Source organism: Amblyomma mixtum, chromosome 8 (assembly GCF_055824585.1).
Source record: "Amblyomma mixtum isolate Tamu chromosome 8, ASM5582458v1, whole genome shotgun sequence".
NCBI lineage: Eukaryota > Metazoa > Arthropoda > Arachnida > Ixodida > Ixodidae > Amblyomma > Amblyomma mixtum.
Window position 1 is genome coordinate 9,892,669 of NC_143019.1, and position 22,513 is coordinate 9,915,181.

General features: G+C 43.9%; 2 protein-coding genes across 2 annotated transcripts in view; one reads left to right on the top strand and one right to left on the bottom strand.

Moving 5' to 3' along the window:
* Positions 1 to 7,778: 7,778 nt before the first annotated feature.
* LOC149331289 (uncharacterized) overlaps positions 7,779 to 22,513 on the bottom strand; it is a 135,622-nt gene continuing 120,887 nt past the window's right edge. Inside the window, exons 3-6 of the mRNA XM_089556432.1 lie at positions 13,365 to 13,553; positions 11,459 to 11,827; positions 10,462 to 10,638; positions 7,779 to 9,327 (exon numbers count right to left, since the gene is read on the bottom strand). Coding sequence (XP_089412558.1) covers positions 8,860 to 9,327; positions 10,462 to 10,638; positions 11,459 to 11,827; positions 13,365 to 13,553 — 1,203 coding nt within the window. The 3' untranslated portion in view covers positions 7,779 to 8,859. The remainder of the gene's footprint in view (positions 9,328 to 10,461; positions 10,639 to 11,458; positions 11,828 to 13,364; positions 13,554 to 22,513) is intronic.
* On the top strand, positions 15,617 to 17,070 carry LOC149331290 (uncharacterized). The gene is made up of 2 exons (XM_089555740.1): positions 15,617 to 16,816; positions 16,875 to 17,070. The coding sequence occupies exons 1-2, from the start codon at positions 15,617 to 15,619 to the stop codon at positions 16,914 to 16,916; spliced, it is 1,242 nt and encodes a 413-aa protein (XP_089411866.1). The 3' UTR covers positions 16,917 to 17,070.

Genomic DNA, 22,513 nt, shown 5'->3' on the forward strand with positions numbered 1-22,513 from the left:
CATAGCCCTTACCAGTTGCCTCGCCAAATCCTTCGAAAGTGTCCTGAATATACGGTTAACTTTTGTCCTTCAATCCTGTGAACTTCTAGATAGCCATCAATGTGGTTTTAAAAAAGGACACTCCACAACAGACCACTTAGTTCGCCTTGAAAATACTGTTCGAGAAGCTTTCATACACAAACAACACTGTCTCGCTGTCTTTTTCGACCTCGAAAAGGCATACGACACCACTTGGAGGTTCGGTATCCTCCACGATTTAGCAGAGCTTGGCATCCGGGGACGGATGTTGAACTGCATAAAAGACTTCCTATCCAATCGTTCCTTTCACGTACGCCTTGGCTCAACCACCTCAAAGAAGTTTGTTCAGGAGAATGGAGTACCACAGGGATGCATTTTAAGCACTACACTCTTTGTCGTAAAAATGAATTCGTTAGCCCAAATCATCCCAAAATCAGTTATGTACTCAGTTTATGTTGATGACCTCCAGATCGCTTGCACATCAACCAACACATCAACGTGCGAGAGACAAATACAATTGACAATAAATAAACTAGCAGCATGGGCAGACAGAAACGGATTCCAGTTTTCTCCTCAAAAAACAGTGGCCGTCATGTTCTCTCTCAAACGAGGCCTTCAGAACAATCCCGCTCTCCACCTAAAGGAAACAGAATTACCGGTAAATGAACAGCATAAATTCCTAGGTATAATTTTTGATAAAAAGCTAACATTCCTTCCACACATTAACAACCTGAAAAAGAAAGCTTCCCGATCCTTAAATGTTCTGAAGGTGCTTTCACGTAAACGGTGGGGGTCCGACAGGGCATGCCTTTTGCACATTTACCGTGCTCTAGTACGATCCTGTCTAGATTACGGGTGCATCGTGTATGGGTCAGCGAGACCATCATACCTAAAACGACTGGACCCCGTGCATAACCTCGGTTTACGTCTCTCAACTGGTGCTTACAGAACATCCCCCATAAACAGTCTCTATGTCGAAACAAATGAACCCTCCCTTACAAATAGAAGAGCTATACTGACATCTGCATATGTACTAAAAACACGTTCATTGCCAAAGCATCTGTGCTACCCCATAGTTACAAAATGCCAATCCAGACAACTCTTTAACAACAAACCACAAGCAATCAGACCACTACTCCTCCGTTTTGAAGAAATATGTGAAGAATTAGGTGTACTGGACACACTGCCCAATATTGCCCCGAGACCACCTTGGTTCATCTTTCCCTCAGTATGTGATCTTACGTTGACCCACATACACAAAAATCGAAGTCCACAAGAATATATATTGCAGGAGTTCTTGGCATTAAAAGAAAAGTACGACAACTTCGCAGAATTTTACACAGATGGCTCTAAAACCGCACACTATGTTGGGAGTGCAGTAATACATGAAAAAGAAGAAAAAATAGTTAGGCTACCTGAGTGCGCATCAGTTTTCACAGCAGGAAGTTATGCCATTGCTGTGGCAGTTAAAGAAATAATCACGAAAAATATTCCAAATAGTGTCATCTACACCGACTCACTCAGCGTAATTACAGCACTCAACTCCAGAAATGCAGTTCAGCCTATAATAGGAGACATAATACATAACATAATTAAAGCAGACACACAAAGACTTGTAATAAAGTTCTGCTGGGTCCCTAGTCATGTGGGAATCATGGGGAATGAAAGGGCTGATGCATGTGCCGCACGTGCTAGTAATGTACAAATAAAACAAGTAGATATACCTTATAACGACTGCATGAAACTAGTAAAAAATAAACTTAGAGGAAAATGGCAGGCCTCTTCGGACAACGAACTTAACAACAAGCTACATTTAGTAAAGCCTGTCCTTGGTGAGTGGAAGACCTGCGGGCATCAGGAGCGTTTTATCGAAGTGATTTTATGCCGTCTGCGACTCGGACACACACACATTACACACAGCTTCCTGCTTGCAAAACAAGAAAAACCAGTGTGCAAAAAATGTGGAGATGAACTTACAATTAATCACATTTTATTCTCATGTGTGAAACTTGAAAAAATAAGAAAAAAGTACTTCACTCAATTTTACAATGAACGCATTCCTTTTCACCCTGCACAGATTTTAAGCGACAATGCAATTGTTAACATATCGTGTGTTTTTAGCTTTTTAAGAGAAGCAGGTTTTCTCGGCAGACTTTAATTTCTAGCTCAGAGCTTTGCTCCACTTTTTATACACCTCAGTCGTCTTCTCATTCCCGAGAAGAATGCTGAGGTTTTTACTTGAATGGTTGGGAGCCTCGGGATTCTTGCCCAGCCAAGGATTGCCACTGAGGTTACTCGACCTTCTTTCAAAGGTTTAATTCTCACATTTCCAAACTTTTTATTCCAGCAATACAGTGTAGCAGCAAATCAATTTTTAGGCTCTTTACACCATCGATTTTTTTCGCTTTTTAGTAAAATGCTACAGAAATCAATTTTCATACACCTTGAGCTTGGCGCATGATAGCCTTACATGCTTATGCGCCACTAAACCCAACACAACACAACACAATAGCCGTAGTACCTAAGAAAGCGCAGGTATACCTGTGTCGTCTGCTTAAAGGATTGGTGCCCTGTATACCTGTGTCATTAGTAGCGTTGGACGTCAGTCGTACAAATACTTCGCCATAACGAAACACGGCAGCTACTTCATACACAGCAAGTTTGGACTGACGTGTGCACAATGGACTCTAGACTGGGGCTCATGGCCTCATCACTACTGGAAACACTCATAGAAAAGCAGATGAAGAGAGATCAGGGATGAGTAAACACCGCTGCAAATAATACAAGATAAAGAATATTCTGTCGGCTGAGCGTTATACAGTTGCAAGTTTATATAGACGAAGTTAAGATGTCGTAAACCTCACTAAACCTGAATTCTACTACGTTACGACGAGAATACCTTAGGTTTCAAACCAGAACAGCCATTCAGGCGAATATCAACACTGCGGTCACTGGGACCCTCGTACAAAAGCTCAAAATTAAGCGCGCACAAGTATCGAAGAAAGAAATTAACGACAGTCTTTGCCGGCACTGCGTCTTCAATTATGCACACTTTTCAAACCTTTTTTCGAAGCGTCTAGCACTTCTTTTTTTAAATCAGCGATGCAGGCTAGATTTGAAATTCCCGCTAGGTAGAATGCAAGGAATATTCTGTGTCGACAAAAAAGTATCCCTTTTGAAGAACACTTTTTAGAGAAGGACGTCGCAAAGTTCTCTAGCGCGCCTACCAAGTTCTTTCTGGTGATCTCACTTAGTGTTGGAAAGGATTGCAACATGACACCACACCACAATTTTTGCTCCAGAAAAAGCGCTGGATAGTGAGGGAAACCATTAAATGGGCCTAAGTGTGTTTTATGAAAAAAAGCCTGGAATTTGACAAGCTTGGAAGTGAGAGGTGGGCGTGAATTCTTTCAGATTTCGACACTTTCATGCAGTCATCCCGTTTTGAGGGCGAAGAAGATCCTAATAATACACAAAAAAATTTCCAGATTTTCCCCGATGACAGAATATAATGCATGTCTGAAATGCTTAGACCCATTCCATGGTGACGTAAGGTAGACTTCTCGGGCTTCTCACAGTCAGCATCCAGAAAAGGGCGCGCGTATGCCCAAGCTTCGCTGCTTGGTTAATGCTGGCGTAACAACCGCAAAATGGCCCTGAAAAATAACGTAATCATATAGCAATCCTCAGAAAGAGGCGAGGGCGAGATAACTGATAACGACATGCGTATAAATGGTAGGATCTTATCACGTTGTATTTGCAACATTTCGACCCAAAAGAGGCAGTTTCAATTCCAGCCCCTCTGTACATTCCGCGTAGGTCACAAGGCGGAATTCCGGGTAGTTGTGAATTTATACGCAGTTATCCATTAGTGTTTGTGTAGCATATAAACGTAAGATTACGCCTATGAGAAGTGCTTATAGTGAAATGAAGACTAATTAAATCTTTGTAAATTAGGCGCATTTTAAGATCCCTGAAACAGCAGAGAAAATCCAGCCTGAGATTTGTGTTGCGACATAAAATGATACCATATTCAATATTCGGGACAAAAAACTCCTCGCCAAATAAAATTTCACAGTTGTTACCTGCTGAAACAGTTCACTTTATATATTTCCGCTCTAGAACATTACATGATATAAAGTTACGCCCGCGTGGATTCCCGCACACACGCAGTGACGTATATTTCATAATGTTCGCCAAGCTCATGCGTTTTCCTGACATACTGTGGCGTTAAGTTGGGATAGGATTTTCGCGTCACCGCTAGAGAGCTGCGTGGTAGCAAAGTAGTTTGCTGTTAGATAACGTAGAAACGTTATCCATTGAAGAGAAATGTTTTTGGGAGCTGTCAGAAAAGTGGAAATGTAGCATCACACCAGTCACTCGTAAAATATTGTTTTTCTAGCATCGAAAACTCCCGCTTGCCGTTTTATCGATGACCTGTAGCAAGATCTGTAGCAATTGCAGATGAAATTCTTCTTCTTCGCATGTTTTGCATGGTCTATGAGTGAAGACTTCCCGCATTGTTTCAATATAGGCTTTATGTGGCGACGCAGGAACATCAGTGGTGGCGGATGTAGGTATGTAAGTTTATCTCGTCGATTTATTAGCTCCTTAACAAAATTTCAAAGGCTTTGTATACATTACCATTAGGTGCCTGATTATATGCATAGAATTGGTTCTGGCTGTTTCTAGTAGCTGAATTCTGTAGATTTTTTTGTACCCATTTAACTGCACTTGAAGGAGCGCGCTTTCATTGATACCTCAGAGCATTACATCTTGAATCTGCTTTACGTCATGTTGTTGTTGCTGTTTTCTTGTGGCCTGCGCGAACAGCAGCAGCTATCGCTCTTTCTTTCCATTAGAATTGCAGTTGTGAGCGCAGAACGGCTTTTATATCGCGTTATTTTCTTTTCGTTCTCCGTGAGCAGTTTCATCTGCTGCAACAAGACTCAAAACAAGGCCGAAATCAAATACAACACCCCGTGCCAGACACGTCAGGAGCCGGCCGCGACTCTAAATATCTTCTTCTCTTCCGGAAAGGCATCCGCCTTCGAAATATTCACAAATAACCCTGCTTCATTTTTTACTTGCGATCGATGTCACGTCTGCCCAGGCTGGTGGTATGCTGCGAACTTTATGAGGCTTGAAATAGAATTCATAACACCGTTGCATAGCTTCTGTAATGCGGTACCTTACTTTAAGATAAAATAGGAAACGAACTAATGAAACTCCCGATCTGACTAATGGCGATTCGCATATCTCAAAAACAGAGGCGAAACCGCTAATGGGTACAAATAAGCATGTAAATAATCTCTCAGATCTGGGGAATAGTATGCATCTGAGATGCTAGGTTTCGGGCGGTCATCGATCGTGCTGCTCGTTTTGCTTAATTGGGAGTATTTTGTGTGCTACCATCAGTAAGCCAGACGGCAGCTACAAGTTCTGTTTTGTTTGCTTTGAACGATAACAACTGTATCGTTTATCAGCAAAGGAAAAACAAATAGAGGGTTTTATATGGTGTAGTAATCACATGATGTATTGTTTCGCTACTAGTCGCTTTCCTTATGAGCATTTTGCTCATGGTGAAAATTTGAACGGCCCGAACTTACGCCAGGATGTCGGAATGGTAAAATATTCATGAGTTTCAAATAGCGTGAAAAAGTGATGAATGGTGCTGTTCCTTATCATACCTTCATTGCTCTTTACAAGCAGTTTATGGTAGACGAATATCTTAATGCAAGTGGAGCTCACCTTATGGATCTCCAGCATGTACTTTTGGCAAAGAGAGTGTATTTGATGTGGCAAGCAACTTATTTTACACTGTTAATCTTAACGACAGCTTGCAAAATAATATTCGTTTTTATATATAAAAACTAAAATATTTAAACGGATCTGACTGAATTTTCAAGTGTAGTGGAGAAAAGTGTCACGAAAATAGTCCACAGCTTTTAGAGGTTTCCTGGCGGGTGTGAAGCCAACACAGGCGAAGTTCACTGGAAATTTTTGCTTAGAAAACAGCAGGGTGTTTTGTACACATGTTCATTTTATGTAATCATTTTAAGAAACCCAATACTGTTTTTGTGGCGGGTGAAACATTGCGAGGATGTTCCGGAGATGCCTAGAGGTTGAATAAAAACGCATTTCATGACTTGCTGCTACATTACCCTTTCCTTGCGAAGTGCCAAAGGAAAATCGTAATAAGCATTCGAAAATTCCTCTATCGCTTCACAGTCAAATTAAACTCCATTCCAAGAGCTTCAACTATAAATGAAAAACAATACACAAGAGAGTACAGGAAATATAACGTTTATTCACCGTGTCGAAATAATGAATTCACAGAACAATGTGCGTTTATTTTACAAAGAACTTGGGGGATGGAATGGAAGCCTTTTACAGGGGGTGGTGCTTTTCTCCAGGGTGAAGGAGCGCTAGCCCTAGGCTGTCATTGCTAACACCATGGCGCCTTGTATGTCGCAGACAATGGTACGTAAATAGGCTTCATGTTACGTATAGGTCTTGAGTATGTACAAGAGACACAATTCCGTTTGGACAGGATGAAAACAACAAACCTTCCCGGTACGTATCTCATTAAAGTTCTTGCGAACTGCCGTTTCTTACAGAGCTTTTTCCAGAATGCGCTTACTAAAGCTTAAAAGAGTGATCCTGGTTAATTTAATTGTTTCGTTTAACTTCGGTTTTGATTTAAACAACCGAAATTCAGAGCAATTACGTAGCAAATTTGCTTAAAGCTAATGACGAATTAACTTGGAATCAACAGCTGTCATCGCATTTTTAACCTGTTTCTGATAGGCGGAGACAGAAATGACATGTATCATTACTGGCGATTTCTCCCAATAGGAATGGTGTTTTATTTAAAAATGGTGTTTTATTTATTTTTATGGTGTTTTTAATTTATTTATCCTCCAAGCCTAGCACAAACAAAATCAAAATAAAGGTGTTTTACTGCAATCATTATTAAGGAAGTTGTGCTACAGAATCGGTTTGCTGTGTTTATCTGGTAAGAATTGCGTTTATCGTCACCAAGGGCAACTTTTGAATGAATTATTTCCTAAGAAATCTGTTTGCTTAAAAAAGACATGCAAAAACACGATTATCGAGCTTTGCATGGCAAAGTGCATCAAGAGTTTTCATTCAAGCAGAAAACTATAGAGCTTCTTGTAGAGTCCGCGATGAAATCTGGACGCTAGCAGTCGCGGTTAGCGCAATGGAAATCACTCGTTGCAAATTTGAACCAGGCGGTTACAAAATTTCATACTGCATGGAAACCGTCCTGTCACGTTTAGAGGTGCGCGAAACGTCGCATGAGATAAAAGGAAGAGAGCTTTAACGTTTTCCACAATGTATAACAAGAACAATAGTCGTTTTGCAGTATTTATTGTGCAATAGGCCACCATTGTTTTAGATCCATCACTACCTGACGGAAATATGCATAAAATATAAGCCAATTATTTGAAGCTATCTCATCCGGCATGGAGAGAAATTAGAAGTATTAAGCTGTCAATAAATTTCTTATCTTTCAAGTATCTCCTTTTATGATCGTTCGGGGGACTGCTATATGATACAGATATGTAATTCCTTCAACAGATTCACGCTTAAACGTACTGTGTGTACAAATGAAATATTAATAACGCGCACTGGTACGAAATGTTTATCAGACCTATAAACACAAATGATGAAGACACACTACATAAACATACAGTTGATGCTAAGTTTTCACGCACTTCAGGGAAGTCCTTTTGCCGTCCTAGTGCCGTCCTAAGGTGATTTGCAAATGAGTGAATGCTTCCATTGCAGGTGAGCGCTCTTTGGAACGTTTTCCTGTCAGCGTGACTTCTGCAAAGAAAAAAGAAACCACCATTTCCTCTCAAAAATTATTTTTCCAGGAAAGAACCTCAAGGAGGAAAACCACACCCATGCTCGTTTTCTCGCTCAACCTTGAGGTGGTGTTCACTGGCACAAGACACACGAACAGTACACGCGATACATTTTGCTCCAACGCACGATTACAGGGAATCCACTTCACTTCTTACTGCCCGTACAATCACTACGAAAAATCTACACCGGAAACGATGGGCTCATCGAAAGATGGACAGAACCTGGACGCCATCTTCTGCGTGTTCATTGGGTAGAACCGCATTTCTCGAGGTGGGCAGCATCGAAGCACAGCTCCTTAATACGCAGCAACAGCAGCGTAGCAGTGCAGCTTTATAAAGCTAAAGAGCCTTTCTGGTGTGTTGTGCTCCTGCTGCCATGGCAGCGTTCACTTCTGATCTGCACGAGTGCTACAAACTGTTCGCTCTTCCTTTTAGAGAAACTTCCCCATCCGAAACTCTTGCCTTCTGATGGCGCCGTGTACCATCTCATATACAAGCTACTGTTTCGCACTCCAAACCAGTAATCAACGTTTCGACGACCGGAAGTTTCAGAGATTACTGCTGTCAAGCTACCAAAACATCCACGTCATATTTCTCTCATGCACAAAATCACTTCAAGACTGGCACAGAAGTCCAAAACACTTCTTTCACAGAGAGTAGCCTCTACCACGATGACTCCAAGGGCAGGAAGGCCGAGTGAATATTTGGCACCATAATTGTCTTTTGACATATATTGCTGATTCACAAGGAAGCCACTTCTCATCACATCTTTGAAAGCAAAGGACTGCTCACTGAGCGGTTCGACTCCACTATGCACTCACACAACGGTTTCTTGTAAGTGTCCATGCACAATGACTCCAAGAATGAAGGTTCGGTAACGTCCGGCATCGCAAGGAAGCGGCGATTGATCGTCAAGTAACATCACAAACGGAGGTGAACCTTCTCTTCAACTTGTGATCTCAACGTAGAGTGCCTCACCGGGCTCCAGATACAGCTCGCGAAAGTTCACCCTAGTGGGCAGGCTGGAACACGTTCCCGCCACCACGTTCCCTTCGAACCCAAGGTCAGAGAGGTCGCGGGTCAGTCCGCGGGAGGCAAAGTTCGCCACCACGGCGTAGCGAGCCCGACGCGGGTAGAAGCGCTCCATGGCGAACACCTCGCCGGAACGACGGACAAGGCGTGTGTTGCACCGGCGGTGTCGGAGCGACGGCACGCCGGCCATGTACAGCGTGACGACGCTGCTCCGCAGCTCGGCAGCTCTTGCCAAAGTGTCGATCACTTCGCTGGCGTTGTCGACGTTCTTAATCACGTGGTCCGGGTGCGCGGGCATCCAGGGTCTAGATGCCGGTGACGAGAAGTTACCGTGCGCCGCGTCACTCCACTGCATGGGTGCCAGCTGCCCTGTCCGGAATGGCTGCGAAGGAAAAAGTTTGTGGAAGTTTTTTTGAAGCCATAGCAATTAACGCACGGAAAAGCAGATGGCAATTGCTGAAAACTGCTTGAAATAGTTACTACATGATGAACTGAGAAGCTGTGCTCTGTACACACATAAATAACACGGCAGTAAATTAAAAACTATCGGAGAAATTCTCCGGAGGTGATTTTCAGAAGACTTCTAGTTCTCTTCGAAATGTACACCCATCCTTTGAATAGTCACTACAGTTCCAGGAAAAGTTATCTAAAATAAACGAAAAGGCTCTTTTCGCTTGTGGTTCGTCCAGTAAAAAATGCTTGCAGAGCGGAACAGCTCCAGAAAAAAACGTTTGAGGAAAAAAGCAAGTTATAATACGCCAGAAAAACACAAAGAAACTAACTTTTTCGCAGTGCATAAGAAAGTTCTAAATGGCCAAGAGTAGGCTAAGTCAACGCATTGCTTTCGATATCTGAACTGACGCCTATGGGTTTAGACAATTCTCGTCCTGTGTTCCTTCTTTTTGCGCTGCAAACCAAGTCGGCCGTTTAGCAATAATATTTTAAAAAATCCCTCTCCTGTCAAGAATTTTCCCAATAGGATATACTGTTAAGACACAGCTGTCACGCACTGTTTCTTGAGTTCTGATACCTGAAAGAAATACTAGAACAGTAATCTTCATCTCTCGCTCTGCACCGCTAGCTGAGAAAAATGCTATTCGAACAGCTACGTCAAAAAAGAAGATCTTGTTTCAATCGTCATCGTTTTTAGGACCCGTTTTGGAAAATGACCCGAAAATTTGTATCCCAATATACTGGAAAACGCACGTGCTAGGAGAATTGTACCAAACAGGCTGATCGAGCAGAACGACACGCACTGACTTTATATTATAAACATGTTGCCTTGCTGGATGGCTAAGAAGTTTTCCCAATCTATTTAATTCCACGATTGCGACGGCAATGACAATTTCAATTCATGTCCGCCTTGTTGCGTTGCGCCATCTACGGTCAAGGACGGAATTTGTGCGCATCTCTTTGTATAGTGTGAAAAAATTCTGGAATTGTAATGCTAATATCCTGTTCAAGGTCTAATAATATTATTAAACGAAAATTTGATCACTCGGTTGGGACAACTTACACGCCCTGTAGTCGAGTCCAGAGAGTCCTTCATGCCAATCTCGTCCCCGTAGAAAAGCGATACCGAGCCGGGCATGCCCCAGACCGTGAACAATGCTGATAAAGGGTCCACATCCAGAAGCCGCGAAGACAGGCGTGGGCTCTCTGAATCGCCCACGTTCCAGCTGAACCACGGATCCTGAAATTAATAAAAAGACTTTTCGTTAACCCTTGATATTTTTCTTCTGAACAGTTCAGCTCCCACTTCTGAAGCACAAGAGCTGAAGCACAAATTGCGTCTTATGAAAACATTTTTTTTTCTTTTTGTAGTGGGCAAGAAGTTGTACTGATTCGAGGCCGTCGTCTTACGAGACTGAAGGCAAAGGTCTTAAAAGAGATAATACAGTCCCTGCTCTTTTTCCCTACGTTTACATTATCTACAGAGTCAACGGAGCGGCCGCCAGGATTTGCGAAACAAATATGTTATCTAGTGCCAGTTCAAACGTTCGCCTTTGAAAGAGAAAATAGGAACTCGCTCTAAGGAGACCGTAATATGTTTGGAGCCTCTATATTTTCTGACAGGCACCACTTTTTTGCAGGTTGCTTAGTGCAGTGAGCCAGGCACTTTCAATGACCGCACCAAGGGGAAGTCTTATTCTACCTAACTTGCTATCAGGCTGCGTTGTCGCGAGCATGTAAAAAAACATAAAAGATTCGTTGTTTTCTAAGTTTTTTATTTAATTTTTTTTTCATTTTTTTTATGCGACAAATGAGGATCCCCAGTAAGTAGTTTAGAAGATGGATCAAAAGCGGTTAGTAATTATTTATGTCGGGTGCCAAACTTAGTTACACATAAAAATGACTGTTCAAATTATATTAGCGCCTCTCGCGACGCTTCGGTTAAGTGTGCTGTCTTTACCTCGGCGTATTCCTGCTGTCAGAATTTGAAAAATGGCCAACGAATCCCACCTTCCCAAGCCAAAGGAAAAGCGTGCAAAGAAAGCACCAACACCACTAACCGCCGCCATGTTGGCGACTCCACTGCAGCGACGGTCGTGGCCGCTTGGGATGCCAGTGCCGTTCTCCTCTCCGGCGCTTTCCCCTCCCGAGGAACGCGCAGCGAGTCTCCACTGCTGCGTGACTTGGGCGTAGCGTGCTGCCAGGATCTGAGTCACGTTTTCGGGTCCTCCTTCGAGGGGAACGTGCACGTCGAGCAGGTCGAACAGGGCGACGATGGGCTGCGTGAAGAGGGAGCCCCTCTCGGCGAGCTCCTGGGCCAGACTCACGGAGGTCATGAGCACGCGTCCGCGCTCGTCCGCGTAGTCCTGCTCGTCCAGAAGGTGGCGCCACGCCACCAGAACTTCGTATAGCTCGCGGTCGTCCTGCACCTGTCAAGGAGCGAGCAAGCACAATGATGGAAGTGTTCATGGTGAAAATTTAGTATGAATTGTTTGTTTGCTTTTGTCTGTTCTTTAGGTGGCAGCCAATATGAATTCTATTTATGTTTCGATCGCGTTGGTCGGATAAAACTCAAGAAGGAACCTGATTTTCCCTGACAAAGGACCCCCCTCATCCAATCGCGTCGGCCGATTCTCATGAACCCGCTAGCGTGACAAAGGGGATTGTCCCCTCTCTCCACGCTTGGCAATAGTCCCCTCAATCTATTGTCACGCTAGCAGGTTCATTGGGTGGAAGGGATTTCCTTGACGGGGAAAAGCCGCTTTGTTTTTCAGTTTATTTTGACTACAGAAGAACAGAGGCCTGCGCTGTACGTGTGCCTACGATCTATACTAGATGGACTGTCTGTTAGCAAACAACCATGTGCCTAGCAGGCAGGTACAGAATGTAATATTCTATCTCATGGATTATTTAAATTAAGGAAAAACTAATGCACTACATTTTTAGTCTTTTCTTGTTCTCAGTGGTAGTCGGTCAGTGTATCAGTTGTAATTTTTAACCCTTCCTAACGTGTAAAAATAATAAATTTCACTCTTTAGTGCTTTCTTTGTTGCGATACGCAGAACACAAGCAAAAACAAATCACTGTGTTGCATTAACCCACTTGATGTAAATAATTCTTAATACAACCTTGATCCAACGTTGTTCCACCTTCGATTTCAAAAGCTGTAGGTGGCCATGATGTTTGACAAAAGGTGGTTTAAATTATGTGAGACATACAAGTGCAACAATGTTGTGACGCCTATTTATTTTATTTATAATGAAAATATGAATAAAATCTTTATTATATTGCCATATCCGCACGCAGGCTAGTGCGTAAAAACCGGTCGTCATGATTACAGAACATGGCTTTCTTCTTATCGCTCACTCTGACATTGGTTCGATTAGAGGGGAGCTGGAAGTGCTTTTTTTTTAAGTATGCTGTACTTCTTCGTAGAAAGGCAGCACTCACTGCGGGTGATGTACAGAATTTTATGTCTGCAGTCACGCGTCACATTAACTGACACACTTTTCAATCTGCCGAAAACTTCATGCTGTTAGAACTGATGCTTGGGCGAGTTGGTATGTCATTTCGAAAACAGAGAGCACGGACTTTGGACAAGCATGAAAAGAGAGACCATCTACTCTTGCTCGCAAACTGTGATTAGTCTTTGCCGTCAGGAGCTTACAACACCATTAAAATGAGCGCAGCATGCTTTGGACAGGGATGAAAAGAGAGAGACACCTAGACGGGCGCTGTGGGACATGACTGCGCTCGTTCCTGTACAAAATACGCGCTTTCATTTTGATGGTGTTGTCTCTGACAACCAAGAGTGAGATCACTTCTAAGGGTAATAAGGAACGTTCGTTGCGCGCTGTCAGCTACGGTCTTCTATTAACCGCCTATGGTTCTTTGATTGAATTACGTTCATTCGCCATTTCTGTGCACCATTTAGTACTCCGCCACCTCCCTTCGCGCCCTGAGTACCTGCAGTCTGTCGAGATGCTTGAGGTAGAAGCCGTCCACTCCTTTGTTGAGCCACACAGAGAGGGAGCGCATCACCTTCAGTCGCACCTCGGGATGTGACCAGTTCAGGTAGAGCTGGTTACCGAATAGCCGCTGGGGGTCGCGCCTGTCGTCGTCCTCTATGTCGTCCCACTCGTCTTCCCCGTTTCCCTGCGAAAAAAAAAGATGGAAAGAAACTAGATCAAAAAATTGGTATGCGTCCACAGCTCACCAAAGGTGTTCTTCACAAAGAAAAAACTGTTCGTATGCGACAAAATGTGAAATCACTGTAAACTACGTTACAGAGGGATGTGAATCAGTTATTTTTTACTTCTTCGCAAACTGCGTTAAGATGTGGCCCACGAATAACTTCGCTTCCACCACACGTCTTGCTCAAATGCCATTGCACATCGGCGGTCGCCTTCGGGAGCACTTTCTGCGATGGGGAGCTCATCCGCTAAGGCATTCGTCAGGAGACCCAAGCAAAACTACAGTGGAGCAAACGCGCCTGCGCAACCTTGGCCTTTTGTTACTATAGCACCTCTTCTACTACTACAATTACGTCAGTATTGCCCGTGACATCTCCGCTTGAAAATGCTGCCGAGGCACCAGAGCTGAATCAGGCCCTGTCTTAGACAGCTGAGTATAGGCTCCGGTTGCAGTTAACAGCTTCTTCCTAAATTAAACGTAATACTCAGTATATAAGGCGTATTTTTAACATAAAGGCACACTTCTTAAGTAACTCTCGCATCTGCTAAGAGGAAAAATAACACGTGTCTTTAGCAGCTATCCTGCCCGCACAAGACTTTCAAGTTCACACTGTCCATCTCGCCACCTCCTCCTCCTGAGATGAAGGCCCTTCATCCTCCAGATGAAGGCCGTTTTCAAACCGCGTCAGAGTGAAATGCTTTGCCCTGACGAAGGAAATTGCGCTTGTCGAAACGTTGCCATGACACCGTGAGGCTACCGCTCCTGTGTTCACTTTTTGCTTTCACGAGACCGACATACTTACCCTCTCGAGAGGCCGATTAGATAGTGCTTGGCAGTCACAAAGTGACCAAAGGAGGGAACACTTCAGGGTGCTTGTCAACGTTTCGACAAAAACACGTGTCTTCGTCTGGGCCCAGCCCTCGGCAACCTTCGATCTCGCTTCGACAGCCTTGCATTTTTTTTGCTATTAACGTTTTTTCTACCGTCAAAAGCGTTCCCCAATAGTTTTCTATTGCAACCTTTAGTGCTTCACGCGTGCAATGGAAAAAGTTTGAAAGAAAGATTTTGCTATCTAGGGAGAATCGACCATTGTTTTTAATACTTCCATCACAAGACCTTACAATTTTTTAATATTGAAAATTCTCATCGAAGAATGTTAGGCCTGTGTGCAGCCTGCTAAGGCATAAAACTCAGAAAAGTATTTTTAGTGGCAAAACTTACTGGTTCAAATTATAAAATTTAGATTTTTATTCTAGTGCGTTATTCCCTAGTCTCGGAATTAAATTCTGCCGCGATCTTTTTTAACCTCTTGTGGTAGAGTAAATATAGTTCAGAAGTATAACTCAAATATACATTTCGGTGTTAGTCATGTCTTGCTGTTCGCAAAGAACGGTCCTGTGTAGAGAAATTCCAGAATGCTTCAGAAACAGAGACGGGAATTAGATCTTCCGTTGCTTTCGAATGTCTGCCCTTTTCTATGGATTCCTATTTTACCAGCTCTGATAAGCACCTAAAAGTATTATAGTACCCGTTAACATTCGCATGAATTCGCTTGCTTTGTCATCGCCACTGTAAAACGTGGTCGCACTGGCTACAACCTATTGGCGGGCTCCTAAATAACAGGCAAACGTTCCGTCTTTTGCGGAGCTCGGTACATAGCAGGAAAATTTCTCACAACAGCTGTTAAAGGAATGGCATGGCTGCAGAGCTTGCAGTTCCACAATAGATTATATTCGACATATTTTCCATTCCTGCCAGTGAAAGCTATAGGTTTATGCCCCTTGAACCGAATGAATGGGATATCTAAATGAGCTTGTATTAAGAGTGGCTGATGTTCCCTTTAGCTACGGTGATAAAAAAACATATCGACACAATTGTGCGCTTGTATTTAAGCCTTGAGTTTTTTAAGGAGCTTCGGAATAGTCAACGCAGGCCACAGGTAAAATATCTTGCCCTTTTTCATGGAGTGAAAGTTTTCATAACATAACATAACAAGGGGGCACGCCACTGCAACGAACGTGGTCATGAAACCGCCACTCTTTGCGCAGGCCTTCCTGCTTTGGATCTTTGCTGCGCTGAATTCCTGCCTTGGCAGCATCTACCCCGCCACCGCCCGTCACCTCGGTGAGGCTGCTTCGCAGCTTCCCGTGTTCATCGCCAAGACAGCAGAAGACACGTTCCATCCGCCACATCCAGCTACAGTCGAAACGCCTGCCTGGCAACCACACACCACCGTCACCACAGGAGCCACGCCTCGACTACAAATGCAGCTATCGTTCTGGGGCCATTCGGGGCACGCCACTGCAACGAACGTGGTCATGAAACCGCCACTCTTTGCGCAGGCCTTCCTGCTTTGGATCTTTGCTGCGCTGAATTCCTGCCTTGGCAGCATCTACCCCGCCACCGCCCGTCACCTCGGTGAGGCTGCTTCGCAGCTTCCCGTGTTCATCGCCAAGACAGCAGAAGACACGTTCCATCCGCCACATCCAGCTACAGTCGAAACGCCTGCCTGGCAACCACACACCACCGTCACCACAGGAGCCACGCCTCGACTACAAATGCAGCTATCGTTCTGGGGCCATTCGGGGCACGCCACTGCAACGAACGTGGTCATGAAACCGTCACTCTTTGCGCAGGCCTTCCTGCTTTGGATCTTTGCTGCGCTGAATTCCTGCCTTGGCAGCATCTACCCCGCCACCGCCCGTCACCTCGGTGAGGCTGCTTCGCAGCTTCCCGTGTTCATCGCCAAGACAGCAGAAGACACGTTCCATCCGCCACATCCAGCTACAGTCGAAACGCCTGCCTGGCAACCACACACCACCGTCACCACAGGAGCCACGCCTCGACTACAAATGCAGCTATCGTTCTGGGGCCATTCGGGGCACGCCACTGCAACGAACGTGGTCATGAAACCGCCACTCTTTGCGCAGGCCTTCCTGCTTTGGATCTTTGCTGCGCTGAATTCCTGCCTTGGCAGCATCTACCCCGCCACCGCCCGTCACCTCGGTGAGGCTGCTTCGCAGCTTCCCGTGTTCATCGCCAAGACAGCAGAAGACACGTTCCATCCGCCACATCCAGCTACAGTCGAAACGCCTGCCTGGCAACCACACACCACCGTCACCACAGGAGCCACGCCTCGACTACAAATGCAGCTATCGTTCTGGGGCCATTCGGGGCACGCCACTGCAACGAACGTGGTCATGAAACCGCCACTCTTTGCGCAGGTTAGTTACCTACCTCATGCCAACTCTGTCCGTACTAGCAACCCCTTCTTGGTCGCAGTGTCGTGCCCCGCTGACCTGCTTGACTTCTACCGTAGAGTAATGTGCCTGTCATGTTACTTTTGTCTCAACGCCCACCTGGTATGCCTCTTGCTTGTCCTCTCGGGTGACGTTGAACTAAATCCTGGTCCTACAGAAGAGGACACACCTGTATCGCTTGAATCAATTTCGCAGACACTGTTTCGCTTAGAACAGTCCCAAGCCATAGTCCTTGCTGAACTCGCAAAAATACGTTCTGCACAAACTGATATTGAAGGTGTGGTCAGCCGCTTGTCTTCTCGCGTTGATGCACTGGAAAAAATTGCCGAGCTGAATCAACAAATCGACCCCAATTCTTCTAGCACTTCACAAACGAATGTAGAAAAATTTTCTGCGGAAATTAAAGTTCTTGCCGACAAATATGATGACGCAGAGAATCGCCTTCGCCGCGGCAATTTGATCTTTTTTGGAATTAAGGATGATCGCGCTGAAACCTGGGCTCAGTCTGAGTCTCTGATTATTTCTTTTTGTTCAGATAAACTTAGCCTTACCGTCAGCCCTGATGACATTGAACGGGCGCACAGGATAGGGCGTTATCAAGAGGAGAAAAATCGCCCAATAGTTGTCAAACTGGCCCGTTTCAAGGAAAAATCAAGGATTTTAACGGCAGGACCGAAGCTAAAAAATACTTCTTTTGCAATTCGCGAAGATTACTCAAAACGCGTGCGAATGGCCAGAAGTAAGCTTTATTCTTACGCCCAAGGAAGAAGCACCACATTTAAGATCCGTTTCGACAAGCTCCTGATGAATGACCGTCAATTTATTTATAACTCTGAAACAGATTCTGTCCAAGAAGTGAAGTTATAGCGTTTGCCATCCGCTCATCGGCCTCCGCCACACCTACTTCGTCAGTCACCACAAGTGACATACGCAGCCCCGAGTTATCAAACCTTAGCAGTTCTACTTTCCAACGTCCGCAGCTATCTGCCCAAAAAAGATGCCGTTGAAGCCTTCCTAAACGATAGCGATACTGATATAGCTATATTTACTGAATCGTGGCTGACCTCGGACATCTCGAATGAAGAGCTGCTGCACGATACCCGATCTTTCACGGTCCACAGACGCGATAGGGTGATGCGGAGAGGAGGTGGTGTATTGGTTTTTGTAAAATCGAGCACGCCTTCTTTTCCTCTTTTGCCCATCTGCAATCATGAAATCGTTGCGATAAGGTTATTGCTTCCTTCTAGCACAGTCATATTGCTTGCATGCTATCGTCCTCCTGACAGCGACATTTCATTTGTTAATGAACTGTACTCAATACTACTCGACCTTAATACCCGTTATCCCCATGCAACTTACTTACTATGCGGCGATTTCAACTTTCCTGATATTGACTGGTACAACTTATCCGCACATTCTGGCCAATCGAGTGAGTTTCTAAACTTAGTTCTTACCTTTAACCTTGTGCAAACAGTTCACACTTCAACTCGCCTAAACAATACCCTCGACCTTGTTCTTGTTTCAGATCCTGAATGTGTCCAGTCATTATCATCCATTCCGGGCTTCAGCGATCATTGTACCTTGTTGTTTAACTTATCTATACCCATCGCTACTCGTCAACCTTCAGTTAAATTCATTCGTGACTATAATAAGGCCGATGTTCCAAGTATCATTGCTGAGCTAGACAAGTTTTTCCATCACTTTCGTATGTCCTCTTCCACAAGAACCGTCAATGATAACTGGTTGCTCTTCAAACAAAAATTAATATCACTTATTCATCTATATGTACCCCTCGTACGCATTCGAGGTGATGCCAGCAAACCTTGGTTTTCCAATGCCCTCAGAAAACTTTTAATGAAAAAAAAACGTCTTTTCCGTCTTGCAAAGCATTCTCCCAGTGTCTCAAGGTGGGATAAGTATTTCGCGTGTCTTTGCGAATACACGAGACTTTTACGAAGCTCAAAAAAGAAATTTTACCACCAGGACTTGCTAGAAATCATGCGCTCCAATCCAAAGAAATTCTGGAATCTCCTTACGCCAGGTAATAGGTCTACGCATCACATCTCCTTGGTTAACCCGGATGGCTCTGTGGTCGCATCAGGCGAACGCAGTGCTGTAATGAACTCTTATTTCTCCTCGGTTTTCACCAATGAATCTACTTCAGACATTCCTCCTGTATCGAAGTTTTCATTTTCGCAAATGCCGCCTGTTACTATAACAGCTAACGGTATTGGAAGCCTCATCGAAAAACTTAAAGTATCAAGTGCCCCGGGACCAGACAATATACCAGTTAAGATACTGAAATGCACCAAGGAAATCTCCAGTCAAATTTTGCAAATAATCTTTGATCAATCTATTGCTACCAGCTTAATTCCGGACGACTGGAAGCTAAGTCGAGTAGTACCAGTTTTTAAAGCAGGCAACCGTCATGATCCGTCCAACTACCGTCCAATTTCTTTAACCTGCATTGCATGCAAACTATTAGAGCATATTATATATTCACAAACCGCATCTCACCTTGATTCTAACTCTTTCTTTTTTTCCAATCAGCACGGCTTCCGATCCGGTTATTCATGCGAAACCCAACTATTCGAATTCACTACCGACCTTAACCTAAACTTAGATTCTTCATTCCAGACAGACGTCATTTACCTTGATTTTTCAAAAGCATTTGATCGTGTACCCCACCAACGCCTTTTAGCTAAACTTTCATGCTTATGCCTCGATCCCCTGATATTAAAATGGATTCGCTGCTTCCTAACTGATCGCTCTCAATTCACTGCTATCGATAATGACAATTCTCCCACAACAAAAGTTTTCTCTGGTGTGCCTCAGGGCTCGGTGCTCGGCCCACTTTTATTTTTAATCTTCATCAATGATCTTCCTTCCGACATTTCATCGACAATTCGTCTTTTCGCAGATGACTGCGTCCTGTACCGCCGCATAACTACTAACAATGATCAGGAATTGCTCCAAAGCGACCTAAACAGGATTGAAAGCTGGTGTTCCACATGGCTAATGACGCTCAACGTAACGAAATGCAAATACATGCAGGTATCACGCAAGCGCACTAATATCGACTACGCTTATTCACTCAGTTCAACCATCCTTACTAAAGCCGAATCATACCGGTATCTTGGCATCCATATCACGAGCAACCTCACTTGGTCCGAGCACATCACGAAGATTGCTGCTGATGCATCTAAAACACTCGGCTTTATCAGACGCAACCTCAGTTTCTCCCCTTCTTCCATTCGCAGCCTAGCCTACAAAACTTTCGTCCGTAGCAAACTTGAATTTGCATCCCCAATATGGAACCCACATCAAGCCTACTTAATAGCCAGCCTAGAAGCCGTCCAAAACCGTGCAGCCCGCTTTATTTCCTCCAACTATGACACCCGCTCTAGCATTACCAAAATAAAATTATCTGCCGACATCGAGCCTCTCGCGCATAGGCGTATAATTGCCCGTTTATCATTATTCCATAAATTGTACTATTGTTTTCCCTCACTTCGACACTCCCTTCTGCTCCCTCCCCTCCGAACATCACGCCGTCTTTTCAACTCCATGAGCATCCTAAGACTTCATGGCTCCTCAAACGCATTTAACAAGTCATTTCTGCCTCTTGCCATTAATGAATGGAATTCACTACCCGAATTAATTGTCACTGAACGCGATGCTCTGAAATTCCGCCAAATGCTGTCATTGCACTTGAAATCCCAATGTGGGTAACTGTTGCCTTTGCGTTTTATTTTTATGTTATGATTGTTTGATATACTACTGCACCTGTCTGCCTGATTTATAAACGTGTTTTTCTTTTTTTTTTCTCTTCCCCAAGCAACGATTGTTTCACTGTATACTTTTTCTTCACTGTATACTTTTTTTCAGTTTTTTTTTCACTGTTTTACTGTACTTTTTTTGTATATGTATTTTTTTTTTGACCTAATAATGTCATTACTTGCTTCGATGTTCGCCCCCCCCCCTTATGTAATACCCCGCCAGGGGTCTTTAAGGGCCATTAAATGATGATGATGATGATAAAATTTTTTTCTTCCGAATTTTCACGAAGCATTCGTTCTTAACGCCGCCCCGATCACTTCTTACGTTTGTTACAGTTCGCTACTACTTAGAATAAAATTCGCAAAAAATGTAATTGCCAGCTCTGTCTTTCCTCTAGCGCTAGTAATGCGCTCGTTCTGGCGCAAAAGTTTTCCTTTAATATTATTACCAATTTATCAGGCACAGCCTGCCCGTCATTTTGCCTACGTGCCTACGTGCTGTTCAGTTTAGACTTACTGGCTTTATCTTTCTGTTATGAATTATACTAACGTTACCCGCTTTCAAAGTTCAATTCGTAGCAAGAACAGTGGAAGCGTAACAGTAACTATATTCCATGATATTTTTCTATTGCGGAGATTAAGTGACCATAGTAAAATCATAGCTTGCTAAGAAGTGACCATAACTAAGAGTAAGAATAAAAGCGCCCATAACTTCCTCAGAACATCCATTTTAAAATGAAAGGTCTGGGTGGTACAGGCGGAACGGGGTACATTGGCCCCAACGCACATACATTTATGAGCGCCAGGATTCTGAGCTACGTGTATGTCGTTCTCAAAGTCTAACGCCTTAACCATGTTACGCCGCACGTGAATTCGTGTTTATGACAATGAATAATTGCAAAGCGCGTGGCGAGACCTGGATACTTACTACACAAAAAGACACCGTGCAGAGGTATCTGAAAGAAGAATGATTTGAAAATAAACAGCTGACATTTCAGTTTTGAGTTGCTTCAGATGTCATTAAAACTTGACTTCTGTAAGCTTTAAGACACAGAAGCAAGTGTGGAAAGCGGTATTCGACGCCAACTTCTCTTTGATTTATAGGAGTTAGGATAGGCCTCCTCTAGAGTTCTCGCGCTATCATTTATCAGTAGTTCCTGTATCAAAAAGACCCCACCCAGAAGGCATGCTGGGCAGCGCTCCGGCCCCCCCCCCCCCCCCCCCCCCCGGCATTTTCCTAAGAAGGAAAAATGATAACCTTATCTCGACTGCAAGTGTGTCCAGCGATCAAATAAATACTTTTTTTTAACACGCTACCTTCCTATCTCACTTTTGAATTTAACGTTGAAACCTGTTTTGAAATCAGAGCAATGCTGTGTTTGTTAGAAAAAGAAAAGCACTTTCCTTATTGCGCTCGTGCTCACGCACGCGGGTCACAATAGGTTTTACCAATTGCTATTTCTCCGTAGTGACTGCATGAAGGTTGAAGCGTAGAGGCGCAGCATTTTTTTTTTCAGTAAAGGCGGTATGATATATGCGAGGCTTTATTCTGGGTATTCTCAGAGTAATGTATATAGAAATGGCCTGAAGCCGTTACCTGTCAAGAAGCAAAGGAGAAAAAAAACCGCCAACACTTGAATTCAGATGATTCTATTCCATTAACATTGTGCTTTCACTCACCGCTTATATTCTAAGTGAAGCAAATTTTATGTCGATTGAGAAAAAGACACGAGGCTAGAGTGATAAGTGTAGTGGCACATATACTCCCATGAACCGGACTAAAAAAACGGTTAAAGAAAGAGCGAAAGGGCTCCAGGAAGAGGGAACTCGACGGGAAACCGGCAAATTACGTTACCCCGGATGTAAAGCGGGGCACTAAAAA